The sequence below is a fragment of the Thunnus albacares genome, chromosome 16 (genome assembly GCF_914725855.1).
Source record: "Thunnus albacares chromosome 16, fThuAlb1.1, whole genome shotgun sequence".
Classification (NCBI taxonomy): domain Eukaryota; kingdom Metazoa; phylum Chordata; class Actinopteri; order Scombriformes; family Scombridae; genus Thunnus; species Thunnus albacares.
The window spans coordinates 17,477,631-17,492,517 of record NC_058121.1 but is presented as its reverse complement, the minus strand read 5'-3'; the positions used below and the strand labels follow the sequence as shown (position 1 = coordinate 17,492,517).

General features: G+C 44.3%; 1 protein-coding gene across 3 annotated transcripts in view; it reads right to left on the bottom strand.

Annotated features, from left to right (window-relative positions):
• ino80 (INO80 complex ATPase subunit) overlaps positions 1-14,887 on the bottom strand; it is a 36,596-nt gene that overhangs the window by 8,883 nt on the left and 12,826 nt on the right. For all 3 annotated transcript variants that reach the window (XM_044329614.1, XM_044329616.1, XM_044329615.1), the window contains exons 24-28: positions 14,759-14,852; positions 14,302-14,518; positions 11,560-11,700; positions 10,646-10,871; positions 3,165-3,292 (exon numbers count right to left, since the gene is read on the bottom strand). In XM_044329614.1, coding sequence (XP_044185549.1) covers positions 3,165-3,292; positions 10,646-10,871; positions 11,560-11,700; positions 14,302-14,518; positions 14,759-14,852 — 806 coding nt within the window. The remainder of the gene's footprint in view (positions 1-3,164; positions 3,293-10,645; positions 10,872-11,559; positions 11,701-14,301; positions 14,519-14,758; positions 14,853-14,887) is intronic.

Here is a 14,887-nt window from a genome sequence, read left to right as displayed (position 1 = left end):
TTTAAGAAAAAGATCACCTGAGATCTCCAACTGTCATGTTGCTTGTTGAGTCCTGGTCCTGCTATGTAATACTGGATGTTACAGTATGGACTTTCTCCAACACTGAAATCAATACGTCAACAGCTGTCAATTTTCTATTTTTTTTTTTTGTGTGTGAGCTTGTGTTAATCATAAGTGACACTGTTATATTTCTGCAGTTTTTCACAGATTTTGTAATATTTTTCACTGCTAATGTTATAAATACGAGTGAACTTTTCACTGGACAAAAAGTTCATCTTGTTCAACCAACTGTCAGCAGCCTATTAGGAATTATATTTAGTAAGAAAATTCTTTGCGGTTGTGATATCCGAGTGAACTAAAAGCATAATCTGTTTAAAAGCATGATGACATTTCTTGTTTCCTGTCTAATATTTCTGTCTCGCCTCAAACTACGTTTGTACTCTGGAGTTGGCACATTGATGTGCCCAAAAGCATTTCTTACAAAAACACAGCCAGTGGCAGCCAGGTTGTTCTGAACTTCCCAAACAATAACAAGTCCCCGCAGTCAAGAAAAAAAAGAACTCTCAGAAGTGCACGAATACATTGTGTATTTATTGCAGTGCTCAATTGGGAACACGCTGTGCAAGGTCACAGCCTGTTCCCGACTGCAATGCTTACTACTAACAGAAAAGAACATCAAGTAGAGGAACTATAAATACTTTTCGACTGGCTAACAGCAAAGATTGCCAGCCTTGTGACAGAAATCTGAGTTGGAAGTCACACCAGTATGTTACAAGTGCTTCAAGTGTCACGAAACATAGAGTACCAACATATTCAAAACTTGCAACACTATCCATCCATCCATCCATCCATCCATCTATCCAAAGCCTCAAAGTTAATGAGCTTGACTTTTCAGAATGATGTATGTGCAGAGTTTGACACTAGAAGGCTGTTTTCACATTCATCTACTGAAAGTGGAAAGTTTCTCAGCGCTCATTGAAAATGAGCTTAAGGGGCGTATCCATGAGCATGATTTGTGACATCACAACTAGTTTAGAGCCAGTCGCGTTCCAGTATACAGCTTACACAAGTGTGATGTGGAAACTTGAAGCCTCCAGTTCACAAACACTGAGAATGGTCGTCCTTTTGAGATGAAATATATTTGCATATTCATAGATTCTAGAGTTTTAATGAGGGAGAAAGATTTTCATGAGCTTTTTTTGTGGAAAAACTATATTAGACACAAATTATTATTCAAAGTAGAGTGTTTTATATACATCTTAAAACATGTCTGGAAGGGATCTTTAAGTCACTTCTATTGTATTTACAATCACAGTGTGGCAGAAATGTATAATAAAACAGTCAGTTTGCATCATAAACTGAAGCCAAAATCTAAACTGAATCCATGTTTTGTATTGAGTAATGGGTCACTGTATCCCACATTATGTTGGTTAATAATATGAAAGAGGAACTGACAGGAAAATTTAGCCAGAGCTGTATATCTGTAGTCTTTATTCCTCGATACAATCTTCTCTTGATTTCTGGCTGCGTTACCAAAGACTCAGCTCGGGCATTCCTGCCAACTCGAAGCCACAGACTTCCAAGTTCAGCTAAGTGCCGTCTGAGCAGCCACAGACACACAACTCATGTAGAGGGGCAGTGTCTTGGCGGTCCCGCTCCAATCTCGGCTGCTGCCACAAAAAGCCAACAATGTTATTTTTCTTCAGGCCACCCGGACCTCAACGATCCATCACCCAACAGCGTGATGTCACCAGGAGAACCGGCAGCCGACTGGCGACGAAAACAATGACGCTAATGACACAGATTAGCATCAGCTTCTCCTTCGCTCTTTCTGTTAGTCTGTGTTCAGGAAATCAACTCCATCTGCAGAGTTTTCATCTCGGACCAATGAGAAAGATAATGCGGTGAAGGAAAACTGAAGTCAGAGTGGGTGAGTGTATGATTTCAATCATTTCGCCCATTAGCGGAGGAGATGCTGTCACAGCCACCCATAACTGTATGAGGTCACTTATAAACACGCACTTCTGCAATACACATGGCACTGCAGTGCAAGCATTCTCGCCAGCGCTGTTTTTTCTACGGCCTCTGACACAAGGCATTCCCACTGTTTCCAGACACACAGGAAGACAGTCCTTAACCACCTGGGTTGGGTCCATCTGCCATCAAAAGATTTGGCTGTGGAAACAACACTGCGCTGTGTGAACAGGGAAGGAATTCCCAGTGACATCATGCCAGAGGCTTTTGGCTCCATAGTGATGTTTGCAACAAATATGGAGGCAACAATAGAGTATTGCACTGAGGCTGTCGGCACATGATCGCCGGCAGAATGGCTTTGCAACATTGTTTTCCTATGGAGAGCGCGGTGACGCAGATTTTATCATTTGAACTTTAACTCTGATTGCTGCTGGACGTGGAATAGATTACAGCTAGCCGATAAGCTTAAAACACAGATTAAGTGTCTGAGTTGGGTGCGATGGTTTTCTTCAGTATGAACCTTAACAGTTCTTGTTATAAATTACCTAAATTATATGATGATATAGCTGCGTTGACTCAGTGCCCAAACCAAGCAGCTTAGAGCATTTATCCTGTATAGATAAGAGTAATAAGAGTCTTGCTGTTGACCATCGCCTGCTAAAAACGACCTGTCAGTTCTCATTCCTGGCTTTAAGCTCCGAGCAGAAAAATAAGTTTTACGTTAACCTTTCTTTTCTTGTCCCTTCAACTACCTTTGTCTTTGATTTCCTGCAGAATTTCTTTCTCCTCTAACCCCAAGGCCCTTGCCACTCCCATCTCCCCCTCTTCCCCTCCACCTCTCCTCTCTCCTCACTTCTTCTAGTCGTCCCTCCCATCTGGCTGCCTCCCCTACAGATGAGACCCCACTAATTAGCCCTGACCTGTTAATTAGCTGTCTAATGAGTGCACTAACGAGGGACAGGCAGGCTGATTAGAGGTACAGGAGCTCAATACTTCTCCGTTGGAAGCCTATCGGTTAAACCACTGGCTTGGAACCACTGACATATATCCAACTGATGGAATAAAGGTGTGTTTTTAAGATCAGGATCAAGGTTTTACAACATGAATGTGAATGTCCTCTGTGTGTGTGTGTGTGTGTGTGTGTGTGTGTGTGTGTGTGTGTGTGTGTTTGTGTGTGTGTGTATTTATACCTCGAGCAGGTCTATCATGCGAGTCATTTGGGAGTAGATGAGGACTCTGTGTCCCTGGGCCTTTAGACGACTCAACAGGATATCCAAGGTGTGGAGCTTGCCACTCTCCGTGATCAGGCTCTCCTTATCTGAGAGAGAGAGAGACAAAGAGTGAAAACCCAAACTACCTGGACAGCTAGAGATCAATTATTCACCCATTTTACACAGTCAGTATACGATTTAAATATATTTTCTCGGTAGTTGTATCCAAATATGTAAACTTACACAATAATGACTTTTTCTCAAGTGAAGACAACAATCAAAGCCTTTTCATGCAACTAGCAGCCCACTTTATTCAGAGGTTATCAACTCTTCACTAATCAATACAAGTCTTCGATAAGACTCTGTATTCTCTTGGATAACAGATCACCTTGGGGATCAATCCTCCTAAATCTGTCCCTGATCTGGTGATTGTTTAAATAAAGTATGTGCCCTTATTGACTGGACAGCTGATGAGAGCAGAGAGAGAGAGAATGAACAGGGGAGGGGGAGAACAAAACACAGAAAGTGTGAGAAAAAGTGATTTACGCAATGGCACAAAAGACGAACAAACAGGCCTGCCAGTTGGTCTTGGTCACATTGCTGCCAACACCACATCAGGTGCTCTGCGGCTCTGAGATGATTGACCGCACGGAGCAAATGGGGAGCAATCTGACCCTGGGTCTGCTGTTGAAGTGCTACTCTCCACGTCCAGCTGATGAGGAATTAACGTCATCTGGCACAATGGCAGAATGAGAAAAAGGCCGTGGCTGCCATCGATCCGAGTGACAGGCACACTATGGTGTTTGACCAAAGGGTCGTGACCCTTAGTGGGGGAACCTAAGGCCAGGTCCAGGGTCAGGTGACAGGGTCAGTCCAGGGTTACAAGAGAGTCCCTATGGGAGAGTCGGGCTCAGCCGTCTTGCACTCGAGTTGGACACTTGTTCCCAAGGCCTTTTGTACAAGCGAAAACCTGGGCTTATAAATATTTCCAAGTCTTATTTCCTTGCTTTGTCAATGTAATGTAACCAACTGCGTTAAAATCACACTCCAATAATCCAAAACACAAGATCAGAAACTTTAAACTAAAGCTGTAATAATACATGCATACAACAGTGTCCTACCACGATATCTGTAAAACACTGATATGAAATCATTTCTGGAAGCGCTCCATACACTCCATAATCCAACAAAACCAACTGGATCCTTCTCGACTTTTTAAACCAGTAGCATTTTATGCTAATGTGTACTCAGGCTGAACCCTGACCTGTGACCCTCTAGTATAGCCCCCCAAACAAGGTCAGGCCCTGTCGAGGTGTTAAAGAGGAACTAATAGAACAGATGAACAGAGGAAACACTCTGGGGAGGTTTTGGAGAGCTCACGTACAGGTCACTGTGGAGTGGTGTCAGCCTGCCAGATACATTTGGTCTTGATCACACACAGGCCGAGATCTTGACAAGGGCGGGCTCTGAATTTGAAGTTATGATTCATTTTCCCCTCCAGACAACTGTTGTATTGTGGGAAGAATATCAGTGTTTTCCACTTTTGTTGTCATTCCTTATTTTACTGTCCCAGTTATGAAATATAACTGAGATAAATTGGGCTAATACATGCATAAGGTGATAATAGAGGATACTGATGATACACTAAAAGCAAGAGACAGTGAACTAAATCTGAAGCAGACCAGTGCACCCGAAGCCCTCAGACATACAAACACTGTATCCCTTTAATTGCCAGTGGCGTCGAGAAAGTGGATGGATTGAAAAGTAAAAGGAAGAGAGAGTGAGACACGCAGAGGATTAGACACAGACAGAAAAGAAAAAAGGTCCAGACAGAGGGGGACAGCGGAAGATTGAAGGGGGTCTGTGGTGGCTCCGGCTACAGTGAGGCAGTATTAGCCCGGTGGCGGCGGCGGTGATGTTGTGGTTTAGATCAGACGGGGGCCTCCTCACCGCAGGTGCCAGTCTAACCAGGGCGCTGCTCAGTCAAGGGCACCAACCAGTGCTGCGGGCCACACTGCCAACCACCCAGATGCAAACCACCACTTGGCAAAGTTGCAGATGCTCATATAAGGCAACATTGCTCAACCTCTGCCACCAATCTGTTTCTGTTTAGCAGATTATATTTAAGCCTCCAGACTCCGATGTCATGCTTGAAGATGGGTTAAAGCCCCCATCTGAAGATTTTTTGCTGCCCAACAGGCTTAAATGTTGCATTTATTTAAACTAATTCTTGAAAGGTATAATCTGTAAATCTGAAAAATCCCATATTAAGCAGTTGGATATTATATTTTGCTTTGTGTTCTAGCTGAGGGCACCATATGATCACTAATATAGCTGAGGCTCAGTGGCAGGGACATTATCTGTACGAAATAGATGCTAAATAATCAAAGATAAGCGGGGAAACAGATGTCCAACAGAAATGACGAGATTGCGAGGAAAAAAAAAAATTCCCACCCCTGCAAATATCCAAACTCCCTAAAGCCCAGCGATGTGGCTTACAGAGAGAGGTGGCCGAGTTCAAAACATTTAGTGCTGCATACAGAAAATCCCTATTTCTAAATATCACTGCCATACCCTATAAAGCTGAGCCAAGAAAATGAATAATTGCGATTTGGGAGGGCTTTGGTGGTCTGTCTCATTCCAACATGACACTTATGGCTTACATTATAAGCTACATGTGGCTGCAGTGAAATGCATGACCACTGGTCATAAACATGAGCAAACTGGATGCAGTAACCATGCATGTAACATGAGTTATGAAAGGCTAAGAGGATTAAAACGGATATGTCTATACATCTAACTCATGTGGCGCTTTACATCAACTGGCCTTCAAGATCCATTTACTATTACCTAGCTGATGGCAATACAAAAAGGAACCTCCAGGCATACATGCAAAATAGAAATTTAGATTAAAATACAGTGAAATGGATATAAAACAACTTTGTAATTGTGGACTGACGAGGACAAGGACTGTGTTAAGACCACACCCCAAAACACAGGCAAATCCCATGTGGTGTCACACCACTCTACCGTTGCTATGGATACACATATCAAGCTTCACCACCTGCCCTGCCCCCCTTTCACAGCAACACCCCCTCCTGCCTCAAACCAATCCAGTCTAACAGCGGTATTCACCAAGCCAGCCAGCCCTCCCCATCTCCTCCTATCCTTACCTCCTGCTGGCAGATTAGACTACACTCCCCTGTCCCTCCTCACTCTCCCCCCCTCTCTCCCACATCCACCGCACCCTCCAGCTCCCTCTCGATCCATCCCTCCTTCACTACTACAAAACTCTCCCTCCCGCTCCCCCGTGCACACACACACACCCTTTTTCTCCCTCCCCCCTACTGTCTGTCCCCTGACGGTGTAATCCAATCCCTGTAGGGCCAGAGCCAGGGGCCTGACACGGTCCTGACCCAATTAGAGGCCTGCTGCCAGCTAATTAACCCCGGCCCAGCCCTGGTGCCTGGCGCCTGATACTCCCAAACCAACTACGGCGCTAATTTCATTAATACGCCACTACAATCTTCTGTCCTGTCCTGTCCCCCTTCCCCTCTGCTGCTGAAGCCAAGAGCGGAGCCGCCCTCGACGGGGAGGGAAGCGGGCCAGATGCGATCGAACAGAAAGGGAATGAAGAAGAGCGAGATAGCAGACTGGTAGAAAAAAAAAAAAAAAAATCAAAAGCTGATGAAAGAAGATGGATGGATGGTTATGTGAGAAAGAGAGACAGATGGGGGGCCACAGAACAGGTCGACTCAACGATCGAACCGAGCGCCGGCCCCTCACTGTATAATGATACATTACACTGTGCAATCAATAAGTCAATGGGCAACACTTGTTCAGCACTGCTGATGATGGAAATATTAGCCTGACACTACTTTGCTTCTCCTGCATGTATTGACAAAATCAGACTTAAACTTAATTTTCCTCGCCACGACAGCATCAGGATAGCTAAGAGCCAGATGCCAGCAGGAGGTTTTGGAAGCTGGAGAGCGAGAGGTAGCCGACAGAAAACGGGGAGATTTCAGCTTCTTGTTAGGGCCTGCTGAGTTTTTACAGATGATGCCCCAAAATCTGTCTGCATCCATAATACAGTATCCTCAACTCCGGAGCTCTGGACAAGATCATCCGAAAGCCCAAAAATGTGTCTGTGTAACTATGTGTAACGAGGAGTGAGTGATGGACTGTGTGTATATATGGAACATGTTTGCACATACATCACTGTCTCCCCTCAAACATGCAAGAAGAGCACTTTCTCTTGATTCCCTAGGAGTCGTTAGACAAGAGCAGAGACAGACAGTCTGATGAGGACTCTTGAGTTTCGCGGGGGGAACTCACCACATCACCGCGGCCCACTGTGAACTCTGTCATTAAGATAGATTACTGCTAGTTACCCTTGGCCAGCAATGACTTGACATACACCACAGATGAAAGCTAGATGGCTAGGAACATAGAGAGCTAGATATTACTTGGCTTCCATGTTCAAAGATCTCATAATCATGTGGCTAATGTCTCCCCCTTCAGTCTACTTTGTGATTCTGAGTTTCTTAAGCATCAGTGAAGCGTTCTTTCTTCTGTACACATTAATAGCCATAAATTAGACAAGGAAATCAAAACATCTCCGTCCCTTTACACACTTGGCTGAATGCTTTGTTTTGTTTTTTCTCTGCTCAAAAAAAAAAAAAAAGCTGAATTCCGCAGACGGTTACCGGTGCCAGTTTAATGCAGATTGAGAGGGGCAGAGTCAGACGGTGATGTGGTGAGGTTGGCCGTCTGTGTTGTTTTGTGCCTGTCTATCAGAGGGCCGGGGGAAGCTTCCTGCCATTTTGCTGGAGAGCAGAGTTTCTTTGAAGGGACAGGAAGGCAGAACTGCATTTCCCACAGCCTTATGTGGGCTGTTGGGCCAGACCAGACTGGGCTCTTTCTCTTATAGTCTGATTGATACACTGACACACACACACGCATTCAAATACAGTCATTAAGAAACATGATGCACACCGCACATATGTAAATACATATTCCTTTACCCCTAGTCACATCTTTTCACCGTTTCCTCACATACACATTCACACACACATACATAGGCACTCCTGCCGCAGTGGGTTCCCAACTAACAATAAGGCCAGAAAAAGAGTCAAGAGTCGGCGCTGTAGTGAGAAGGCCGTCATTTTGCGGAACGGTTCCTTCTAATTACTGTGAGCAACACAGGGGCCACACAGACAGCGAGGATGGTTATTTCCATGTCACACTGGAATGTTCCACAAATAATCCTCCGGCATGCGAGTTCAAAACTATTCTTCTCATACTGATTTTTAACCTGACACAAAAATCCCTCGGCATGAAATTCTTTTCCCATTTTTGAATACAAAGTGACCAAAATGTAGCTTTATGAGAAATTTCCGGAGAGTGGCAGAGAGGTGACCGCAGAGCTGCGGCAATTTAGCGAACAAACAAGACTGGAATGTCTCCCTAATTATAGACAAAACCTTCTTCTCTTGCTGCGTCCTTGTGGTTCAGTCAATTCCTTTTCTGATACTAGCCAGCGTGCATCTTGCTTTCTCTGATTGTTGCTGACCCTGCACTCTGATCCCTGGAGCGTGAGGATGAGTTTTCTTTTGTGATGGGAACCACATCATCAACGATATTGATATTATTAATGTGGAAAGAGTAGATGGCTAAATTTTGAATGAAAAACGTCTATTCTTCAACATCACAATGACATCAACAACTAAAAAAATCTTAGGCCTGAGACGCTACTGCCTCAATTGTTTTTTCCTCCTCTATGGGCTGATTCCTAATAAGCCCTCTGATTAGATTCCTCTGTCGATATCAGTGGGCAGCCGTACTCACGCCATGGTGCTCAAAACAAACAGTTATTCAGCTCTGCCATTTGTTCTAAAGGTGTGGGGCTGGGAGCGCAGAGGAGAGGGAGGGTGGGAAACTTCAGCTGGGCTACTGTACATATCTGGGCCTTGATGTGGCAACAATGTGTTCAGCGGAGGACGGGTGCCGGAGTGTTGGGTCACTTCCTTCCTACCGAGGCTGAGAAAGAAGTGGGAGACCAGACGGGCTGAGAGGCCGAAGCCAGATACTGATTTCAGATCAGTGTACGGTCCCGTCTGTCAGTGGGAGAGACAGAGTCCAAGCTTGCCCCCGGTCTGTGTGCGAGGAAAGGCAATGCCGGCGAGCGTGGGAGAGTGTGTGGGGAGAGGTGAGAGACACCTCGGGCCCCGTGTGAGCGCTGCGCAGTTCCCTGAATGGCTTCGCTGGTGTACACACACACACACACACACACACACACACACACACACACACACACACACACACACAGACGGACCATCTATTAGTGTTACCTAACTAAGCACTTGAACAATGAGCAGTAGCTAAACTTCCTCGCTTTGTCTGCCTCCGTATAACTTCACAAGAGCTTTCAGACTGTTCTCACACAGACACACAAATACTTGTTTTGTTTCTCACTTTTCCACAAACACACTCAAGCACATGCATTCACGGATGGGTAGAAGAAAATAATCAAGGAGTACAATATGGCGGCCTTTGAGAGAGTGTCTATGTGATTTAAAGAATTATATATTATATTTAGGGATATTGTTTTAGTAAAAGAGGGGGTAGTTAATACAATATCAATTAACAATGTGTCTTTTTAAGCGCTCAAAACTGCAACATTAATGCACTGCAGGCTTATCAACAACAAGCATACACACACACACACACACACACACACACAGGTTCATTTTCTGTGCCAAGAAACCTCTTTTGTCACACAAAACAAAAAAAGAGCAGTCATCATAATCCATGACAGAGACAGTTTATCAGAGGTGGAGGGGCTGAGCGGGTCAGTGAGAAGGGAAGTGTTGTCTGTAAAACTGTAATGGCCTCTCTCACCCTGGCCATCCATCAGTCAGCTAAATCCTGGCAGCGAATCAGCTCCCACTCTGCTTTAGCTGACCCTTAACTCAACGAGCCGAGCTCTTCTGATAAAGCGCTTGCGAGCACACGTAGGCCCACAAACACACAATCATGTATTCACACCTTAAACAGTGATTTCTGGTATGAAGGTGAACTCCTGCAGAAGTCCTTCCTCTCAGCGGTTCCACTAGATTGTGATTCTACCTGGCAGACAGACAGAGGTGGAAGAGGGCGATGTGCCCGGTTCTGCACCTCTGACCCTGGTCTGGCCTCTGTATATTCTCCCACGGGCCCTTAGTACATGTCAGTACATGTAAGAACAAATCTTTAATACTGAATCTTTAAACTGAACTGATTATACTGAACCATCATCGTCAGTGACTGAATCTGTAGTTTTTAGGAAAATGTACTTTCCATTTATAATGACAAAATCCACAAGGAAAGCTAAAAAAAACACATAAACCACGGTGTGAACTCAATTCAAAGTATAGCAACAGCAAACAGGAATACAACACACACACACACGCCCTTACCAGGTATCCGAATGTAGGACCATCCATGGCGAGGGTAGAGGGCCATCACACCCCCAGGGCATTGTGGGTAGAAGGCATTGGCCCTCTCACGCCAGTCTGAGGCAAGTTCAGGGGAGCCGTAGAGGAAACACTGTTTAAAGACTGCACCCCCTCCGCTGCGCGTCACCCGCCACTCGTACTCGGCGCTGCGGTCGTCACAATAACGCTCCATGGGAACTGCTGTCACCTAGGAAACCGAAAAAGAAAGATAAGGTTTTCTACATTTGGAACAAAAGATGATATTGTGTGGAGGAGTAGTTTAGGATAACATGTTACAAATACATCACAAGGGTTTTTTTTTTATTAAGTAATATATTTTTGAGCCATTTATTCTATTTATTAAAAACTGCACAAAAATGGACAACTTCCCCGTGTAGATTTATATACTGCAGATAGAGTGAGTCGCTGCGTGAAGGCTGGTTTCACTGAATCAGCAGGTTCTGTGTGTTTATGTGTATATAGGAGGAGGGCAAAAGGAAGCTGAACAACTGGTGGACAACCAGTTGTTCGAGAAGCGAGAAGCCCTTTTTTTGAGGCTCTATTTGTTTTAAATGCAGCTGGAAGCCGCTGTAGTCACCCCCACTCCCCAACCACACACACACAAACACACACATTTCACAGATAAGAGTTGCTCATTGTTGCAAGCCTACAAAGGCAATGTGCACAGAGCTTCCCTCTCTTCCCTTTCCACGACCACCCGAATGCTTGTCTGTCTTACACAAGCCACTGCATGCACACACACACACACACACAGACTCTCCACGCAAACACACAGAGGAATTGCAAGACTGCCTTGCTCGAACCACTTGCTACTGACACACACACACACACACACACACACACACACACACACACACACACACACATACACATACCCTGGGTGTGGCGGTGAGTAGGAACTTGGGTGGCAGTGTGGGCTGGCAGGGCCGCAGTGTGGAGGTGGCAGAACTTCTACTGTGGATCGTCACGTCTGTGTGTCCCATCATGCCGGGTCTGAGGGCTGTGAAAACCAGATCCTGAAGCACACACAAACATACACACACACACACAAAATAATTACTGTGTTGTTTCATAAAGCCCAAACTTCACAAACACAGTGATTAGAACTGAGTGGTAAAATGCGTTCAATTGCTTGTTATTTCAAAAACAACACAATTGGAGTTACACCTCCTGCTGCAAAAACAAGAGGTAAACAAACTGAAACCTACAGAGGTACTGAGTGTAGCACTCATGGTTTTTATAAACAGCTTTGTATATTTACATTTCAGTGGCTGCATGCTTCAAATGTTATGTAAAATTTTAGCTAAATGCTTAAAATGTTATGTAAAATGTATGATTACTGGAGCTTATAGGATCTGAACACTGCATGTCACAGGATAAACTGGATCTCTGATCATGTGATCGTTTCTGCCGAGAACTTTTGGACGAGATATAGTGCGGATCAAATGCTGATACTGATCACTGATAAGATATTGATGAATAATGCGAGTACAAAGCACTGGTAGGTGGTAAAGGAAAATATTAACATGACGCTTTGTAACTGTGTCTGTGCTATATGAGACACCACAGAAATGGTGGATACACAGTGCCATCTCATGGCAGAGTTAAAAAATGACATCACCACCCATTAGCGGGTACTCATGTCTTTCTATCATTGGATTTGATGGGCTGTAACATAGGCCTTGACAACAGCAATGCACCAGTGCTTAGGAATCGGAATATTTTAAAAAGTAAAACATTGAAATGGATGGATATGGATAAATAAGAGGATACAATACACAAAATTCAGACAGGAGACATACATATTGTATGGCATACATCCCATATATAAAGCATACACAGTAACGATTATCCTCTTAAAATGCATCAAAATTTCAGATTCCACAACATATGACTTCTAGATTTTGTTTCATACTGGAATTAACACATGTATAGACTGATAGACAGGCTGAGGAGGTTTACAACGTTTCCTGGTTCTCTCTATTCCTCAAACAGGGGCAGAGGGAAAGCTGAAAGCAATACTGACCACACTGTCACGACCACCAGCCAGAGAAGAGATGAGCCAAGCAGAGAGAAGAGGCGCTGTGTGCCAGCAACACACAGCTTCAAAAGAAAAAATGAAGAGTTGAAAGAAGTTGGCATAAACTGTGGGGGTGAGTAATTTCTAGACACTCAAGTGGGAGTCTGGGGTCAGCCTGGTCATACAGCACACATATTAGCTCTCCAGGTGTCTGTAAGTTTCTCTCGCCTTCTGTCTCGTACTTGAACTTCTTATATTTTTCTGCTCTTTCGTTCCTTAAGCCGCTCTAGGGGGGAACCTAACACGCTAGTCAACTTCCTGACTCAGTATGATGAGGCCAGGAGAGGAAGTGGAGGATGGAATTATCCTGATGGCAGATTTAATCCTAAGTATTTTCCATCCAACAAGTTAAGTTAAGAACTGGTGAAAGATGATGATATCTGATGATGATATTTAATGATATATATTGCCCATTGGTACTGGGTGAAAGATCTGAGTAGAATGACTAAAACACTCTTGCAGCACTAGAGTATCATCAGGCTGCAGCTGTTCCATTTTCTTCCCCCGGCTGGACTGCATATTTGAACAGGCATATTTTTGCTTTGTATTGTGTCTCCCCCATTAACAATTAGGTTTCTATTTTGCCAAATAATACAATAATAAGAGGAAATACTGTATGTGCTCTCTTAATGTAACCCTATGAGTCTGAGCTGCAGAATCCTGCACATATGAAAGCATTTGAGTTCAGTTAGAAAGAACTGAGCGCTGCTACATTTACCCGCTGAGAAACATAACTTCACAGACAACACACACTTCTAAGCTGGGAAAAAATGGTTGATGGACCAAAAAAATATATTAATAAAAATGTACCACTCAGTATTTCACAAAAGCCAGAAGGGAGAAGTGCTACCGAAAGCCTCTGTTCATCTAATCCACACCAACTGTGAACCAGCAGTCCTTACAGCATTACAGCCTATAAAGTGCTGAAAGCCCAGTGGCCAAAAACTGTGTGATTTGAATGGCTGCCTTTGAGGATTATGCTTCACTGGGCATGCAAGATTTTTTTTCTAAAAATGAGACCTAGAATTTTAATAAATAAAAGCAAGAGGGGGGGGTTCCATATTGATGTGACAGAGTTGGTGTGACTTGACAAAATTTGTAGAAACAGAAGCGTAGCTGTTCTGATAAACAAAAAGTCTTGAAACTTATCTTTAAAATATGTTAAACGATAGTATATCCTCCCAGAACTTTCCTCTACAGTAAAGTGGAGATAGACGCCGGTCTGCACGGACCGACAAACAGAGGGAGGTAGTCAGACAGTGTTTCTGGGTCACAGGGCTACGGGGGGGATTAAGTTCCACATTGGATCCCGTAGGAGGGTGAGGAAACCTGGGGCAGAGAGCACGCTGTGTGGTCAAACACTGACTGATGCTCTGGGGACGATTTCAGCATCGTCAGCAGCACATGCCTCCCTACTGGAGTTTCACCATTACTGTCTGTTGCACGCCCACAAGTACTGCAGATGGCTACTCAAGAGCCTCTTGCACGTACTGTATATCTTACTCTGTGTGTGTGTGTGTGCTCGCATCTTTCTTACCTGTAGGACAGGGCTGGTGTGTGTGTTGGGGAAGGCGGTAGGCCTGTTCAGCCACAGGATCAGGTCTTTGTGAGACAGACATTTACTCCTGGGCTGTAACTTCCCCCTGTCTCCCTTCTCTTCTCTGGCTTCCTCTTGCCCTTCTTCTTCAAGGCCAAACAGGCGTTGACAGTGGAGCCGGTATGCAGCTTTCAGGGAAAGAAAAAGGGCTAACCATCTGTGAAAGGGAAGGGAGAGGAAAAACGGATCGTTATGAATACTTCATAAAGATTTCTGCTATGATCAGAATTACTGTGTAAACTTGGCTTTTATTAATTATTAAACCTCCCCTTCTCTACAGGGAGAACAGAGTACAGATTCAACTACAGTATAGCACCTAAATAGCTGTTGAACATTCAGTGTCTCACTTCTTTGGAACGGAAACAAAGAGAGTAACAGATCTGAAAATGAAGCCCACCTGACTAAGGTGCCTTGTAGCATGAGATTGGACATCTCGGCTGGTGAGACATCGATGAAGCGCAGGAAGGAGAAACAGCTTCCTTTGTCATCACCTGGAACAAAAAAACAGAATATCAGAATGAAGAAT